The sequence below is a fragment of the Nematostella vectensis genome, chromosome 9 (assembly GCF_932526225.1).
Source record: "Nematostella vectensis chromosome 9, jaNemVect1.1, whole genome shotgun sequence".
NCBI lineage: Eukaryota > Metazoa > Cnidaria > Anthozoa > Actiniaria > Edwardsiidae > Nematostella > Nematostella vectensis.
The window spans coordinates 9,685,427-9,704,500 of NC_064042.1; the positions used below are offsets into that span (position 1 = coordinate 9,685,427).

The following is a 19,074-nucleotide window of genomic DNA, read 5'->3' on the forward strand; positions in this document are numbered from 1 at the left end:
CCGGCGCAGTCTCAGCACAGCCTCATCCTCAGTACTGCACAGTTAAAGCCTTGCCAAGTCCAGCACGGTCCGGCGCAGTCTCAGCACAGCCTCATCCTCAGTACTGCACAGTTAAAGCCGGCCCAAGTCCAGCACGGTCGCAGTTGCAGTCCGGCGCAGTCTCAGCACAGCCTCATCCTCAGTACTGCACAGTTCAAGCCTGGCCAAGTCCAGCACGGTCGCAGTCAGCACCAGTGCCTGATCCTACTGATGGACAGCGCCCGAGTCCCCGACCAGTGCCCCATCCTACTAATGGACAGCGCCCGAGTCAGCACCAGCGCCTGATCCTACTGATGGACAGCGCCAGAGTCCCCGACCAGTGCCCGATCCTACTGATGGACAGCGCCACAGTCCCCGACCAGTTCCCGATCCTGCTGATGGACAGCGCCAGAGTCAGCACCAGCGCCTGATCCTACTGATGGACAGCGCCAGAGTCCCCGACCAGTGCCCGATCCTGCTGATGGACAGCGCCACAGTCCCCGACCAGTTCCCGATCCTGCTGATGGACAGCGCCAGAGTCAGCACCAGTGCCTGATCCTACTGATGGACAGCGCCCGAGTCAGCACCAGTGCCTGATCCTACTGATGGACAGCGCCCGAGTTAGCACCAGCGCCTGATCCTACTGATGGACAGCGCCCGAGTCAGCACCAGTGCCTGATCCTACTGATGGACAGCGCCCGAGTCAGCACCAGCGCCTCATCCTACTGATGGACAGCGCCAGAGTCCCGACCAGTGCCCGATCCTACTGATGGACAGCGCCAGAGTCCTCGACCAGTGCCCGATCCTACTGATGGACAGCGCCCGAGTCAGCACCAGCGCCTGATCCTACTGATGGACAGCGCCAGAGTCCTCAACCAGTGCCTGATATCACTGACCTCTACAATCTCATCTTAAATATCCAGCATTTCATGATAAAAACTGGGCAACAATGAGCCCTTGGCAAGGATGATACCCCGATCTATTGGTCGATAATACCGTATATTTCTATGCGGGGGGACCAAGAGGCCATTATCAACACAAGAGCAATAAAAGGAACTTTAACCTCAATTTCTACACACATTAGCTTCATCGTCATTCACCATATCCTGCCTACCACAACATGCCTCGAACCTCGCCGACTCTCCCTCAGTCACGTAGTCCGCTATCTTTAGATCACAAAATGGACAATCGTAATATCCGTCCTCCCCCAACTCTATATGAATCCCTACATCACAACCCACTCTATATACTAGTTGAAGAAAATATACCCCTACGCGACGCTATGGCACAGCCTTAAACGCACCCATATAAACAATAAATATATAGACCAAATTATATGACTAGCGGTACTATCATCGGGCTGTAGGCTACGTACTACACGGACGACGGCGTAGACGGCATCGTAAACGGCACATGATGGGGTGGACTGAGCGACTCATGGATGGACGGCGTCAACCTGGACTGGCTCGACGACGAGGAGCTAAACGAGCTGCTACGCATCGCGCTTGAGACGCTAGTAGAGCTGAGAGACAGAAAGGAGAAGTCGACACGTGGCAGTGACGAGCACTATGAGGCGAAACGGGGGGTCAGCATCCTCGAGAAGTGCGTGGCACTTATCAAGTTCGTCAAGAGGGAGAGGGAGGTGGAGGGCGCCACCATAAACACAGCCTAGGCCCAGAGTCAGCGTTTCCAAGAGATGTACCCCCGCCAGTATATAAGCAATACAGTGCTCGTGGATCACACCAGCCAGCAGACAGGCGACACAGTGCTCGCGGATCACATCATCCACCCAGCACATAAGCGACACAGAGCCCACCCACAGAGCCCACCCACAGAGCCCACCCACAGAGCCCACCCACAGAGCCCACCCACAGAGCCCACCCAGCGCCTTCCAAGAGACGGCCACCCAGCACCTTCCAAGAGACGGCCACCCAGCACCTTCCAAGAGACGGCCACCCAGCAGATAAGTGACAGAGAACCCACCCAGCAGATAAGTGATATAGCTTTTGGCGAGGTTGAGCTCATTAATTCTAATGCGCTGAACCCGCCAAAACGCTATACTACTGCGGGGACAAGGGTTTGTCACGTAGGTTATGTGTACCAAGGCGGGGACAAGAGTTTGTCACGTGGGTTATCTGTACCAAGGCGGGGACAAGAGTTTGTCACGCGTGTTATCTGTATCAAGGCGAGGACAAGGGTTTGTCACGCGGGTTATGTGTACCAAGGCGGGGAAAAGAGTTTGTCACGAAAGTTATCTGTACCAAGGCGGGGACAAGAGTTTGTCACGCGGGTTATCTGTATCAAGGGGGGACAAGGGTTTGTCACGCGGGTTATCTGTATCAAGGCGGGGGCAAGAGTTTGACACGCAGGTTATCTGTACCAAGGCGGGGACAAGGGTTTGTCACGCGGGTTATCTGTATCAAGGGGGGGAGAAGGGTGTGTCACGCGGGTTATCTGTACCAAGGCGGGGACAAGAGTTTGACACGCGGGTTATCTGTATCTAGGGGGAGACAAGAGTTTGTCACGCGGGTTATCTGTACCAAGGCGGGGACAAGAGATGGTCACGCGGGTTATCTGTACCAGGGCGGGGACAAGGGTTTGTCACGAAGATTTATCTGAAATCTCATAAATTCGGCACACAGGCTTTCGACATCCTTATCATTAGCATTACCACATTCCTTTTGTCAGGTATTGAAAGGAAACTTATTTTTCGACGCCAAAGATTCACGATAATTAGGGTAAGCCGGTTACTTTATGCAAATCTAATACACTGCGAACCCTCACGTGACACAACAGGATTTTATGTACTTTATTGAAGGAATTCCTTACTTACTTCTACCTTTTCTATTTATCGCATTTAGTACGAAATTTGGCGTCGTTTTAGTAGAATTTGAAAATGCTGGAAAGAAACTCGTTTTCTTTCGATCTCTGCTCAAATTCATAACATTTGCGAAGACAGCTGAATGACTACTTTATAGTCAGCCAGCGTATCATTTATTTTGAACAATTGCAATTTGAATAAATTTTAAAAGATTTTACAAACTGATTAAAGGTCAAGACATTAAATACAAGCGAATTCCTAATTAATTTATCAAAGAAATTAACCCTCGTACGAAGAAAAGCTTGTTAGTTTGTTAAAAGACGCAACGAGAACAAATAAAAAGAGAGTAAATTCGAAGAGTAAGTACGCAGCTGCTTTGTCCTCTATTATCTTTGTTCGACAAAGGAGTTCTTTTGTCTCTATTCTTCTCGTTCTTTGTGTCGAAATGCGGATTGTGGCGGTAAACGTTGCACGAGAGTAAAATTCCAACACGTCATAACTGTAACACGGACGATTTTATTTAACAACTTATCTGCCATTGAGACGGTACTAACGGTGATGACGGTATGTCGGTAATGACGATAGTGACGATAATGACGGTTGCTGCGATAAACAACAGGAAAATAGCTTAATACAAACAAGTTACAAGCAGGCTGAATGTTCTACAAAGTACGGCGACGTTACGTATACAGATAATTTTACGAATGCTAGCAAATAAACGGAACGAGATACTTATAAATGATGTGAGCTCTTTCAGACCGGTGAACTGTGCTTAAATCGACGGTAATTTACATTGATTTATACTAAGAATGTGTGAACGCAAAATAAACAAATGGAAAATAAGCAAAGAGAAAAAAAATGCTATTTATATTAAATGCTGCGGAATGTCGCAGTAATATCTGGCTCCCTTAAGAGTCTACGGGACTCTTACTTTTCTTATGCTTGTCTATACTACGTTTTGTGAGTTACAGTGTTCAAAGGCTCCCCGATGGGGAATTCCCTGGTCTCGATCTAGTGCGATCCTGCCTCAGTGCTGTCATCGCGCTTCCTTGATTCGTCAGTGCTGTCTTCGTGTTCCAGCAACAATACGAGCTTGTGAACGGGTCTCTCCAGTGTAGTGGTTGCTGTCTTGATTCTTGCTGATCTCACCAATCCTCTGTCATCAGGTTTCACTTCGATCACTTTTGCTAGCTTCCAGTGACCTCTTGGCGTGTCGTCATCAGCGAGCAGGACAATGTCTCCGACTGCGATGTTTCTTTTGGTATCACACCATTTGTGTCGTTTCTGGAGGTTTTGCAGATATTCTTTCTTCCATCTCGACCAGAATAACTCCGTGAGATACTGCACGCGACGCCATCGTTTTCTGAGGTACAGGTCTGGTCTTTGGAAGCTCCCAGGCGGTGGCATTACCAGCTTCGTCTTGATTGTTAATATGTTATTTGGCGTCAGAGGCGTTAGATCTTCAGGGTCATCATACATATGAGTGAGCGGTCTGCTGTTGATGATGCACTCATACTCTGCCATAAGGGTTCGTAGAGATTCGGCATCCAAGGCGTGACCTTGCTCCTTCAGAAGGGCTGCAAATATAGATCTCACAGAGCAGATCTGCCTTTCCCATGATCCTCCCATATGGGACGCTGTTGGGGGACTCTTCTTCCATACTATCCAATCCGCCTCAAACTGGCTTCTGACATACTCCCCGATCTTCTTATCTTCCATCTTCCATCTCTTCTAAAGCGCGGCGTAGTTCTCTCTCGCTTCCCATAAAATTCCATTATCTGACGGATTGGTCCTCTTCTTGCCACAAAGCGTCTGATTGCGTTGATGCAGGAGTCTGTATCTAAGGTATCTGTCGCCATGCAGGAGAAAATGACACCGTACCTCTTGAATTTTTTTCGTCGTTCTTTGATTATGTACGGGCCAAAGTAATCGACCCCACAGAATGTAAAGGGCCAAGCAAGCGTTACGCGGTCTCTAGGTAAGTCAGCCATCTTCTGTTCTGAAACCTTGCCTCGAAGGCGGCGACATGAAACACAGCGAGAGATATTATATCTGACTACGGAGTTGCATTTCGGGATCCACCAGCGACTTCTAATTTGATTTAACGTCATACCTCTTCCTCCATGTGCGACCTTGCGATGAGCATCAAGAACGATCAGCCTAGTTACATGCCCTTTTCTTGGCAGGATAATGGGGTGCTTACACTCGTCTGAGAGTTCATCTGATTTCCTTAGTCTACCTCCGACGCGAAGCAGTCCATCATTCCCAAAGGATGGGTCTAGACGATACAAAGGACTTGATTTCTTGATCTTTGTGTTGTCGTGAGCTGTAAATTGATTGCTCAAAACGGCGATCTCTTCTCTAAAGGAAACTTCCTGGATGATCTTCAGAATCTTGATCTCTGCTTCTTGTACCTCTGACACTGTTAAGGGTCTTAACCCGTTTGCATTTTCTTGAAGCTCTTCACGTTTTGTTCCTAGTCTTCTAATCCAAGAAACTGCGGCTTTGAGCTTATGCCAACTCGATATCTTGCCGAAACGTCGGACGATGTCTTCTTTGTCAGTGGATGCTTGGGATGGGACGATATAGGTAGTAGTCTCATCACTTTTAATGCCTTGAACATCTTCTTCAGCGGCCTTGTTCTCAGGCCATTCGCTCTCTTCTGTCCACAGAAACGCAGGACCTTTACTCCAATTGTCATGTGATATTCGCGTGGCTCTTGCGAGAGATCTCCGTCCTTCCACCAGAAAAATCTGAGGAAGTCTCTATGTGGTTCGAACACCCGGACTTGGTGAAACATTGCCTCCACATCTCCCATGAAGCCGGCTGGCTTTTATCGGAATTTAGTTAGAACGCCAGGTAGGGAGCTTGTTAAATCAGGACCCTGAAGGAGTTTCTCGTTGAGCGACGTTCCCTTGAACTTTGCACTACAGTCGAATACAACACGGATTTTGTCAGGCTTTTTTGGATGGTAAATCAAGAGACCAACTTGCGGGTTTGGTATCAGCGGTGGTATTTTATCTGCTATGCGAATGGTATGAGTCCACATCTTAGCGTGTTCGGCAGTTGGAATCTCTTGACGTGTTGCAGGTATTTCTGACCTCGTGTACGTTTTGGGAAGTGACAAGTTGACGGTTCCATTAAGATCAGAGACAGTCAGACCATGGACAACAGTTGTTTCTTGAGCGTCGGTCCCATTTATAGTCTTGACCTTCAGTGTACTTCTTACACCAACAGCGCCGAGCATTTCGTTGAGATCTTCAGAGATAAAGGTACCTGTACTGCAGCTATCCAACATTGCGTAGGTTTTTATTTCTCCTTCTTTAAACTTGACGATGATTGGAACGATGGGCATACAGCTTACAACTTCTTCCTCCTTAGTACTTATTCTTGCGTTTGTAACTGATTGACCAGGTCCCTCTCTATTTTGTGAGCCGGTTTGCGCTGATGCATCTTGTGTAGTGTTTGAGCTACGTCTTCTTGAAGGTCTGAAGTCATCGTCATGTAAACCGGTTGGGTGGTTCCTTTTGCACTTCTTACATGTACGCTTTGCAAAACATCCTCTGATCTCTGATACAATCCATAGCACGCGTAGCAACGTTTATTCTCTTGGAGAAAGGTTTGTCTGTCTCTTAGGGATTTCTTAAGGTATTCTCTGCAATCATCTTAGTCGTGACTCGCTTTCTTGCAACAAGCACACTTCTCTTCTTTTTCTTCTTCGACACCAGTTAAGCGAACTTTCTCTTTAGGTTGATTCACCTTCTTAAACTTCGCGTTTACACCTGACTTGATTTCTTGTTTGCCTTGATGTCTACTCAGAGCTTCAAGCGAGAAGACTGGGTCGGCTTGCACTTTCGCCTCGGTTTTCATAAACTGAGCAAATGCCTCAAATCCTGGTATTCCTTCGTTGCGCTCTCTCATCTTACTGGCTTCTCTCCTCCAGCGGTCTCGAAGACTAAAAGGTAGCTTGCTAACCAGACTTTGAATATTATGTGGATGATCTAGAACAGATAGGTATGCGAGAGATGACATCGCGGTTCGACATTGCGTCAGGAAACTTGAAAACTTATTGAGAGACTTCGGATCATAAGATACTGAAGGCCACTCGGTTGCCTTAAGGATGTACGCGTTAGAGATGACATACGGGTCTCCATACTTCTCCTTCAAAATCTTTCTCGCTTCTTCGTAACCTTGTGAGCCTTTGTGAAAACAGCCTTTGATGAGCTCTTTTGGTTCTCCGTCAAGGTACTGCTCTAAAAATCGTAGGCATGACTCGTTCGATATCATCCTCGACTCGATTTGTGATACGAACGCGGTCATGAACGAGTGGAAATTCATAGGATCACCAGGGAACTTATCAAGCGACAGAGGTGGCAGCAATACATGTTGTTGGTGCACGGCTAGCATCTGTGTGAGATCATTATGTTTCTCAATGAGTGTCCTTAAGCCTTCGTTTTCAAAATTGCGGTCAAAATGTATCGGTACTTCCAGTGCGGCTTGAGGTGTTACACGTGTAGGCTTGGGCGGCGTCTCTAATTGAGCGGTGTCGGGATGTGTGAACCTCAACAAAGTGTCAAAGATTGGAGAAGTCGCTCTAGTGCGCGGTGGCTTTAAATCATCTCTGATGGGCGCTGGCTCTACATCTCGTTGCTTAACATCTACGAACACGGGCAGTAGCTTATCGTGGTCTCTGATAGGAGATGGCTTCACATCGCGTTGCATAACATCTCCAAAGTCAAACTCAAAGTGTGGCGTAGGAGACGTAGCGGGCGTGACACCGACTTGATCTGCAATTTCTGCATATGATTTTTCTCGTGCCTGCGCAATAGAAATCTCTTCTTGAAGCTCTAGTTCTTCGAATTTATTTTGAATAGCTTTCTTCTGCTTTAGAAACTTAGCCTTTGTGATACATTCTGCGGCCCTAGCGCGCTCTCTGGCTCTAGCGGAGATAGCACTCTTGGAACTATTCGAGGACCGATGGCTTTTAGAAGAGTGCGATGAAGATTTGGTAGGGGTGTTACTTTGTCGCAAAGCAGCATTCTGCACCCATTCAGTGATTCTACTGTGAAAGCGTTTGATTCTAACTTGCAATTCTTCAAACCAAGAAAGAGCTTTCTCCTTTTCATTTTCTTCTAGACCTTCTTCCCAGGCTTCATAATATATGGACAATTGCTCGCAAAGTTCGTTAAATGTCTCAAGTTTAAGGTTTCGCGGTTCTTATTTTCACGGGTGAACCAATCGACAAAATTAATCTTTAGCGTGATCTTTCTTGTATTCGCAAGCATTCGTTGAACCTTTGTTCGGCTTGATACGCTCTTCCTTTATCGGTAGGCACTCGGAGACGTTCGCTACGACGAGGCAAAATATTCGATTCCTGATCAGCTGTTTCTCGGATTGCGCCATTCGGTTCGGAAGAGGGTCGGATATCGATCGGATTGTGATCGGATAATGTTCGTTCGGATATCGGTTCTTTCGTTTTATCTTCGAATGTTTGTCGGGTATCGCTCGATTCGTTCATTTCTGGTTTCAATCGGCGATGGGATTTCGAAGTTTGACGGTCAATGTCTGCTTTCAGTCACACACATATCACATATCATTTCAACAAAATGTGGCGGTGAACGTTGCACGAAAGAGTAAAATTCCAACATGTCATAACTGTAACACGGACGATTTTATTCAACAACTTATCTGCGATTGAGACGGTACTAACGGTGATGACGGTATGTCGGTAATGACGATAGTGACGATAATGACGGTTGCTGCGATAAACAGCCTGAATGTTCTACAAGGTACGGCGACGTTACGTATACAGATAATTTTACGAATGCTAGCAAATAAACGGAACGAGATACTTACAAATGATGTGAACTCTTTCAGACCGGTGAACTATGCTAAAAGCGACTTAATTTACATTGATTTATACTAAAAATGTGTGAACGCAAAATAAACAAATGAAAATAAGCAAAGAGAAAAAATGCTATTGTTATTAAATGCTGCGGAATGTCGCAGTAATAGCGGATATTGTTCATTTGCCCAGTCAAATTGCAGCTTGTAAGAGCTGCGTATTAAACCAATTCGAAATCTCATGAAAGCCGCAAATAAATACATAAACATAAGCTCCTCCCATAGAAGGATTGTATCGCTTTGTGAACACATCACCAATATGTCACCCCAGTTATGCATGCCCTAGTCTCAGTCAGCCAGCACTAGTTTCAGTTAAGCGCTAGGTACAAAGTGGTAAAAGTGTGTTTAAACTTCAAACATGGCACCACCATTCCAAAGACAGCTTCGACAGGCTCGCCAAGCATTGCAAGAGACAAACAAAGAGCGAGAAACTCTGAGAAATCTGGATATTTTCGTGCTTGATAACACTTTGCGGGAGACCACAGTTGGTCAACTTCGCGGCCATACAATGGATAACAAGTGGGCCATCTATGACCAGGTATTAAAATGTTTATTCTCGCAAACATCGACTTCTCCCGGGGTGCCTAATGAGTAATTGATGATACTATAGCATTGATGAAGTCTTGCTTACGTATTCATTTTCGTATTCATCCTTCTTATTGTCTTATCTGTGTCGTTCAATACGGTATGACCTCTAATCTTGCTGCGAAAATACTCTGTTTATGTCGTTTTTCTGCTTTGATCCAACCGACTGAGCCCCAGAGCTAAGCAATTTTACAGGAAGCTTATAATTTGTGACTGCTAGGGTGGCAGTGTTCTGATTATAATTGCAAATCTGAGCCCGGTGGGGGGAGGGGGGGGGGAGCTTTCCCTTTTATAGCGGAACCTCGTGTTTAAGTGTGACCTCTATCCTCTAAGCTTGCTGTTAAAATACTTTTATATTCAAACCGCCTGTATTTGTTTTCCAAGCCCGCTCCACTGGTAGTCCGCGTATTTATTCTACATTTGAATTTACTGGAGGGCTACTGAACCACTTATCAAGTCACCCTTGAACGGTCCAATTGTCGTTAGTCACTTTTAATCTTGGTAATATCTCAACCAGAAAATCATACGTTCTCCCATGTCAACTAATGAGATTGGCCCTATGAAATCGCACGTTGATTTGCTCTTGTGCGATCGATACCATAGAGGCTAGGGGCGTGCACACAAAGGAATCAATGTTGAATTATTATATTTCGAGTCATGGATACAAAGTAAATAATGTTATTCAACGCTAAGGGTCGTCCCGAATCCTGTACCGTGACCACGACCTATTTAAAGGTGATCCCAATCTCACACGGCAGCCGTTGTTAAGTGACAAATCAGAGCCGTGGCAGGAGCACGTGCCACCCCCCCCCCCCCCCCCCACCTATCCCCCCAATATTTTCAAAAGTTATCATATCAATCAATGGCTGTCGTTTTTCTAAATGGTCCAAAAGAGTCTGGGGCGAGCACGCGGGAGACCTGTGATATTCTAAAACGTTAGGGACTAGGCTCCATTTCCAAGATGGCTGCCAGCAAAATCGTAGAAAACACGAATTCCTGCAAGTTTACGTGGAAATTCTCGACTTACAAAGTTCTAGAGCGACATAAAAGCGAAAAAAATGATTGAAGCGGACTCCTAAATATGGTATGTCATGCCTAAAAAGGAAATGACCGAGTGAGCTAGAAAAACGACAGTTCTTAAAACAAGATTAACTGATATGAAGGAAATGATTAGTTAGGGCGTGGCTTTGCCCAATATTTTTTCTTAATGCTTCTGTAAAAAAATTCAACAACAAATAGAAGTTGTGAAGCTAATGCTTGCGTTTTAATTTCTAAGCTGTTCCCATTGTTCCATATCAATTGTTTTCCCTGTGAATGTCGATCGTACTGTTCTATTTTTACTACAAAGATACGTTTGGTCTATTGAATTAACACCCACAATTGAAGTCCCACACTAGGGTAGCTTTATTAAATTTAAAGTGTCTATTTCTTTTGATAAGCCGATGAAAATGATTTTGTGTGTGTGACTCAGAGTTGGGTGAGCGCTTGATTCCCCGTAAGGTTAAGGCTTGATGCGTGTACGGAAATTGGTGACCAGAGCGATATACGAAAAACTAAACTCGCATCACTTACCAATCCCGGCGTCAGGAACCTACTGATGAGTTGAGAAAATAATACATATATTCATACTTTTTATTTGGTCTTATACAGATTATGTACATGGGATAAGTTCCAAGTAAATGCAAAGGAGGACTAACAGCGTTACTGTGCTTCGTAACGCAGTGATTTTGGCAATTAATTTTCTATCATTTATTTTGTTTTTGATAACGCGCAGCTTCGATTTCGAGCGGCTTATGATTGCTAATTCGCAGTTTTGTCAGCGCAATACTGTGGTTTGTATTGTAGACCTGGCTGATAAATGTCTCAAATTCGTTCGTTGTTCTGAATATATATTCTATAGGTTCTAAGTTTGCTTTGTTGGTTGGAGTCTTTTCGTATACAAACATGTATAGCACCGACTTTGTTTTATAAATTTTTCAACTGTATTAAAATTACCAGCAATTAGATTATGGCTTTCCCATATATCTCCCAGCTTATTTCGGTAATCTTTTATTTTAAAACTCCAGAAGACTTTGTTGTCTGCCTCCTTAATCCAGTTGTATTGCATGTGGTTTTCGAGAGTTTCTGTCTTTCGTATAGATAATTTCTGCCAGAATTCTAAAGATCGCATTTTAACCTCTCCCGTGTCTTTGTAGTAATCCATGATTCCATGGCAGTACTCGCTCTTGATATCCCACTTTCAATTGCTTCAGGTAAAGAAAATCGGCTTCGAACACATGATTGTAGCTTCGTTTAACCACATGACGAGGTTGGGTGACACGTTCATCAAACAACTCCACGAGAGAGGCGAGGATATGACTCTCAAATATGCCTTTACCGAGTTCCTGGAGAAGATAGATGAGAACCGAGTGCCCATTCCTGACCTCATCCCTGTCGGGATGAGAAAGATGAAAGAGTTAGGAATAGGGAATGCCATTATCGAGATGGACTTGGTCTACAATGGGATTGACTACAAAAAGTTCACGATAAATAAGATTTGCGACCTGCTGCTTGAACGGTGAGTTGGGCGCAGGGTGCGCGCTAGCCTCGCCCCAAGGTCTTCTGGGCAATTTCCAACATGGCGTCTTGGTTAGCTAGACGACATATTAAATTGGCAAAGCTGGGGGACTATCCAATTTGGTGGATGTGATTCTTTGTAATCCGTTAGGCTAAGCTGTCACTAAATGGGTGGCTTCTAAGGCTATCTAAGCAAAAACTCATTTATTTCTCACAAACCTTTTTGTATACGATATTTGACCCATTCCCAAGCAAATTATAGTGCTAAACAAAACAAAGACAACGAAACAAAGACAACGAATAACCTCTTTTTTTTCTATAATTTGACTGTTCTAGATTCCGGTGGATTCGTGCGAATCTAAACTCCAAAGATCCGAAAATCTTTGTCAACCTAAGAGACTTCTATGACGCGATCAATAAAAGGCCCAGGCGAATCTTGAAGGTTGTGAATTATTTGTCGAGACTTCCACCTGAAGATCGTCCTTTTGGTATCGTCTACGAAGAATCAGGTAAAAATATTACAACCGATGCTCAACACACAGCTCATCGAGATCATGGGGAAGAAGTGAGGGTTAGGAGAGATTGGCACTTTTAAAATATTTAATTTGCCCTTTAACAGTTTTGAAGTTGGCTGATATAAAACTTATCAATTGTATTGAACTTCTGTTTAACACCCTGTAACGTGTTTATACTATGCCCATAGAATAAAACCTAAATTGCTACTACTTATTTGGTATATATTTAGGCATTATAACTCAACTAGAACAGGCGAATGCAATGGAAACAATGCCTTGTTAGAACTTTTATTGTCTCAAATAGTCCAATTAGTAAGAGTAACTATTCAGACTTTATTTCATGGATATAGTGTGAGCACTATGTTCATGAGAACCATTAAGACAGTAATGTTTTAACACGACTTTTGTGGTAGACACCAGTTCCACCTGCGCGCAATGCCTTATAGGTTAAATAACACAGGGAGCCCGCGCAAAACGTTACAAAGCCTTACAATGTCTCACATGGAATTGCTCAGGCTGACTTCCGTCTCTTTTCTTAATCTTGTACTATGTAAGACCCGTGACGTAGCTCTTTTAATACACGATTTACAGGAAAAAACTTCCCGGAGACCGTCGGAGTGTGGACCCGTGTGATACGGGACGAGATGGACCGGTGCGGGTTCCAGAACGGACACCTCCTAGTGCACGTACACGAGCAGTGGGGAATGCAGGATGTGACTCAGCTTAGATGCCTTGCTAACGGAGCAAACGGGATCTGGGCGGGACTTAGTAAAGAGGGGGCCTCTATGGGTCACGCATGCTCTAGCGTGACACTGATGAACCTTGTGCGCATGGGCAATAAGAAGGTAACGCAATACCCTCCTGGATCCGACTTGCACGTGACGAATTCTTTATACTGCAGAAGAAAAAAATCCGTGCAAATGAGGTGTACATTCTAGATCAACATGAATCATGGTGGAACTCAATACATTCTACATTTATTATGGCCCTATTTTATTGCTCACAAGTATGGAATATCTAATGGATAATGATATTTGTCAAAATGATAGGATGCTCTTTTAATAAAATGCTATATTGATTGAACCCAAAACATTAGTGTCACGCAGGTCGTATCATCATATATCATCACCATAATCATCATCACCATCATCATTATCATCATCATCATCATCACCATCATCATCATTACCATCACCATCACCATCATCATCATCATCCACCCTCCATCATCATCACAAACATCGTCATCCTTCTCATCAACAACAACAATAGTCAAGACGACATTGTTATCTCAATCACCACCATCATTATTACTCTCATCATTATCCATCATTTACCTCTGTCGCCATTATTACAACCATCATCAAAACCTTTTGCTACCACAGCTGTCATCATTATTCAATAATTATCATCATTATCAACACCATTACACCTATCATCGCCCTGGTCAGCAACAACCACCAGAACAGCTTTTTATCACACCACTCTCGCCACGGCACCCATTAACACTACCTACACACGTGCAGGTGCTGAAAAAGTTCAACTGCGAGGAGTTGCGCAACGCCGCCATTGCTGTTACCCGGATTGTAACAGGACGGGACCCAGACCCTCTTCAGCCGATCTATGGTGGTCGTGCTCTGGACATGGTGTTCGGTATGGACCAGTTCACGCCCGACAGCAAGGAGTTTAGGTATTAAACTTTTTCATGGCATCACTCGAGGGCAGATACAGGAATTGTTTCGGTATGAGGGGGGTAGTAAAAATCCATTTATTCTAATATTTTTTATTCTCATTTTTTTTATTGTCATTGATTCTGAGATCTCTGCACCGACGGGTTGGCATCGCCTCCCACTTCGTTTCGCCATTCTCACACGGAAAATATTTAAAACAACTTTAGTAGGGTTATTTTTCACCTACTCATTGTCATTTCCCAGCATGGCGGCTTTCTTTGGCGAGGAGCCAGTTATGCGTATAACCACCCTGGCCTCGGGCGCAATGATCGCCCTACGACTCAAGCGACTTTTTGGGGAAGACCCGCAATTCACCGAGGGACAAGGCGAGCGAATGAAGGAGGTGAGTGGATCAGGCTTTTTTTTTGACGCGCGGATTAGCCAATCAGATGCGACCTTAGTGCTTACGTTTTGGCTGAGCTCAACTAGACGTGCAGTCTCAGACAAAATGCTATGTTTTCTCTTCGGTACTTTGACTTTTGTTGCTCTCTTCTTCAATGATGAATCCAACTTTACCTACGAATTTAAATTCTGGCTTGCAATTCTTTTGTTGAACAAACAAAGCCGACGGATGATGGATAAAAAAATATTCTTCCTAACTGAAATTTGCGCGTGCAGCCTCACGTCACTAGCGCGCGACCAACGTCAATGTAGCTGATTGGCCCGTTCGTGCTCGCGCGTCTAAAAATAGCCTGATCCTAGGAAACGCCGTGACACATATATAATGCAGACGATTGCCCCTACTTATGAGCCCCTAACTACCCTACTTCCAGGCGTTCTAACCGGGTTTCCTGTGTTCATCTTAGTCACAGGTGTTCTTATCGGTTTTCCTGTGTTCAACCTATAGTCTCAGGTGTTCTTACCGGGTTTCCTGTGTTCAGCCTAGTCGCAGGCGTTCTTATCGGGTTTCCTGTGTACTACCCTACTTCCAGGCGTTCTTACCGGGTTTCCTGTGTTCAACCTAGTCGCAGGCGTTCTTATCGTGTTTCCTGTGTACTACCCTACTTCCAGGCGTTCTTACCGGGTTTCCTGTGTTCAACCTAGTCGCAGGCGTTCTTATCGGGTTTCCTGTGTACTACCCTACTCACAGGCGTTCTTATCGGGTTTCCTGTGTTCAGCCTAGTCGCAGGCGTTCTTATCGGGTTTCCTGTGTACTACCCTACTTCCAGGCGTTCTTACCGGGTTTCCTGTGTACTACCCTACCTCGAGGCGTTCTTACCGGGTCTCCTGTGTACTACCCTACTTCCAGGCGTTCTTACCGGGTTTCCTGTGTACTACCGTACTTCCAGGCGTTCTTATCGGGTTTCCTGTGTAGTTCTACCCTACTTCTAGGCGTTATTACCGGGTTTCCTGTGTACTACCCTACTTCCAGGCATTATTTCCGGGTTTCCTGTGTACTACCCTACTTCCAGGCGTTCTTATCGGGTTTCCTGTGTACTGCCCTACTTCCAAGCGTTCTTATCGGGTTTCCTGTGTAGTTCTACCCTACTTCCAGGCGTTCTTACCGGGTTTCCTGTGTACTACACTACTTCCAGGCGTTCTTACCGGGTTTCCTGTGTACTACCCTACTTCCAGGCATTATTTCCGGGTTTCCTGTGTACTACCCTACTTCCAGGCGTTCTTACCGGGTTTCCTGTGTACTACCCTACTTCCAGGCGTTCTTACCGGGTTTCCTGTGTACTACCCTACTTCCAGGCGTTCTTACCGGGTTTCCTGTGTACTACCCTACTTCCAGGCGTTCTTACCGGGTTTCCTGTGTACTGCCCTACTTCCAGGCGTCCTTTCCGGGTTTTCCTGTCCTTGGAGATAAGCCGTGAAACAACTTGAGGGCTGGGGCGATCCTGTAACGTCAGAAGTTTTACCCACCACAGGAAGCCCGATCATCAACCCGGGAAAGAACGCCTATCTATATACCTTATAAGAGATAATAATGCTACCGCCGTTCGAGCGGTGTTATCAAGACACTTCATGGTCTATTCACAGGTTCCTGCTTCGAAATGTTTTTCAAGGTTGAGAAGAACCCTGTAAGCTACCAGTGTTTCTGTTAGTAGTGAATCCTCAGGCGGCCCAAGCTCTAGGCCTGTCTAATAAAAAAATGTTAATAGAATAAACTTGTCCTTTTGGGTTCCACTGTATTTTGTATCTGATCTCGTGACTATTTCACATTCCACACGCTCGCGCAACCCGTCACTGTTCCTTGCTTACACAGCCCGAGCGAAGTGTGGCGACTCTATCTCTCTGTATATAACAAAGTTTATCATTAGTATACCTAGACAGACCTACACTTGGGCCGCCTGTGGCCAATCCTAACCAGTATACCGTTGCTAGGTGATACCAGCATCCTCGTTGCTCATTTGTACATATCCGCCTAATTCCGTTGCTAGGTGATGCTGAAAGATCTCCATGCCAACATAAAGGAGGAATACCACAGTGCCCCTGGACTTGCCATGCTGTTTGATCGCTCTGGCGGAAAGCTCACGCCCAAGATGAGTGAAGTGATTGCTAACGCTGAGATCAAGGACGTGCATATCAAAGAGCTTATCAATGAGGTAGGAGAAACACTTGAAAGCTAAATAACTTTAGGATACATCCCCGATCAGTCCGCCCTGAGAAACCCTCGGTCAGCAAAATTCCGTACTGACAACCCTCTGGTAGCTAGATACCGTACTGACAAGCTCCCGGTAGCTAAAAACCGTACTGTCAAATCCCCGGGCAGCTAAATACCGTACTGATACACCCCTGTTCAGCTTAATACCACAAACCTCCTGTATACTACTGAATATCGAGTCTAAAGCAGTATTCAGCCACCTTCAGAACCAGAACAAGCGCTTATTAAAGGTTTGCCGTTGGTGAAGAGCAGAGTTTTCGTGCCATGGCACCTGGGTTATGGTAGCCTGCGAAACAAGCTCTCGAAAAGCGACCCAGAAAAGCTACCGCATGCCGCATGAAGCCCTCGGCCAAAAATTTCATGCAACTAAGCTCATCTAACAGGTATTTGTCAAATGCGAAGAGGAGTACCAGGGGGGTAATGGAACAGGTTAATGGAGTTACCTAATAGGAAAAGAGTTCTCATTTAAGACGTGTTTTAAAGTGAATAAGTGGCTGGCCAATTAACCTTAACCCTGGGCGCTCAGGCTAATTTCAAACGTCGTTATCCATTAGCCGTATTCAAATACGTATGCAAATGGTCGAGTCGATTGCTTCATCTTCATTTTCAAGCCTTTGCATTGAATAAGGCTCATGGATAATACGACGTTTGAACTAAGCCTCATGCAAGCATTAATTCGACTTCTTATTGTGCACAGATCCGCGCCATGTGGGACGAGTGGGACCTGCGCGAGGGCGGCGAGCGTGACGACTGTCTCGAGTTTGACTCGTTTTATAGCGGCTTTATGGCGCCATACTTCGGATGCTACCGGTGCGACGAGACCAAGATGGCACTCAAGTGCATCGACATGGACAAGGACGACAAGGTGGACTGGAACGAGTTCGTGACTTATCTCAAGTGGGCTGGGCACCAGTACCCGCAGGTAATTATGCATTATGGGAAGGGCTAGGCTGACAGAAACGAGTGCACGACTTACGTCAAGTATAGTGGGGCACCAGTTACACGAATTTCTGCAAGTTTACTTGAAAGTTCTTGACTTGACATTGAACTGTTCAATGAGGGGAAACAAAAGAGAAAAACGGTTTTTGGTGTCATAGTAATTGGCGGTTGCCAATTGGAATTGGCTGAGCGACTTACGACGGTCACTTTGTGAAGTTCCAGAAAATATTTATACTCCCCCCCATGGAGGGGATTGGAAATTCCGGGGGGATGGGGGAGTCAAACTCCCGGGGGGGGGGGAATGCCCTTTTCCTTAACAGTTACTGTATTTTTTTTTCTCCGACCCCCTCCATGGGGGGATAGATATTTTCTAGAACTACACATCATAAAAACACATCATTCAAAATTTGAGAATAGAGATGTATTCGAATATGAAGTGGCACTGCTTTAAAATTTATTTTTTTTTCGCATCGCAATATATACCCAAATCATGAATGTTTCTTATGATAAAATGCGTACTTAACGACCTTCAACTCAATATATCCTCCATTGCTTGAAAACCATACTTCTCAAAAGAAGAAGTCTAAGCTTATCCCATGCTCGGTACGTAGGCTTTTAGCATTACTGGCCTTGCAAACTAAGTCCCAGCAAGGCCGCCGTGGCGCGTGTGACGTCACACGCTCAGAGCCTAAATACTGTGATATGTGTGTTTATTAGGTTGAGAACTCACACGCTCAGAGCCTAAATACTGTGATATGTGTGTTTATTAGGTTGAGAACTCACACGCTCAGAGCCTAAATACTGTGATATGTGTGTTTATTAGGTAGAGAATGCAGAACAGCTACTGTCAACTGTGTTCCGTAAAGGTCTCATCCCAGCCATGCAGGACGAGGTCATAAAGCAGAAACTCAATGACTTACCGAAGCTCGAAGGGGGAGAAATGGATGACGACGACGACGACATCTTTGACTAACAGGATCGATAATAGTTCGGTAGACTTCTATGGTGTACTAGATAAATGCTAATCGGTATGTATCTTTGCCAATAGCAGATTTGCGATAGCTTGGTTAATTAATAGAAGGGAATTCAAACCACAGCCGCCTTGTGAATTACCCTAAAATAAAAAAAAAGCTGCTCTAATGCTGATAAAGTGTTTTGATATGTTGGGTGTAAAAGGAGACTTGTATGGGGTGTATATTGACAAAAAAGGGCGTAAATAAAAATAAACACAGGGTTAGAAATCTTAGTAATCTTGTTTATGTACCTTCATACGGCGTCCAGAGACCAGGATTCAACCATACATACGTTACCCATTAACCACTGCGGGTAACGAAACATTGATTTGCGGTTCCACCCTTTTGGAAAAACCCAAATTCATTAGACGGGAATGCAAAGAAG

The 19,074-nt window shown here is 45.0% G+C and overlaps 2 protein-coding genes across 2 annotated transcripts; one reads left to right on the forward strand and one right to left on the reverse strand.

The window, feature by feature from the left end:
- Nucleotides 1–3,335: 3,335 nt before the first annotated feature.
- On the reverse strand, nucleotides 3,336–5,657 carry LOC125572231. The gene is made up of 2 exons (XM_048732453.1): nucleotides 5,649–5,657; nucleotides 3,336–5,604 (listed from the first exon to the last, which is right to left on the reverse strand). Exons 1-2 carry the CDS (start codon nucleotides 5,655–5,657, stop codon nucleotides 4,501–4,503), a joined length of 1,113 nt encoding a protein of 370 aa, XP_048588410.1. The 3' UTR covers nucleotides 3,336–4,500.
- A 3,214-nt stretch (nucleotides 5,658–8,871) lies between these two features.
- On the forward strand, nucleotides 8,872–18,917 carry LOC116604407. Its single transcript, XM_048732558.1, has 9 exons — nucleotides 8,872–9,281; nucleotides 11,581–11,885; nucleotides 12,221–12,393; nucleotides 12,991–13,244; nucleotides 13,926–14,089; nucleotides 14,334–14,472; nucleotides 16,514–16,678; nucleotides 17,435–17,659; nucleotides 18,500–18,917. Exons 1-9 carry the CDS (start codon nucleotides 9,102–9,104, stop codon nucleotides 18,647–18,649), a joined length of 1,755 nt encoding a protein of 584 aa, XP_048588515.1. The 5' UTR covers nucleotides 8,872–9,101; the 3' UTR covers nucleotides 18,650–18,917.
- Nucleotides 18,918–19,074: the final 157 nt, after the last annotated feature.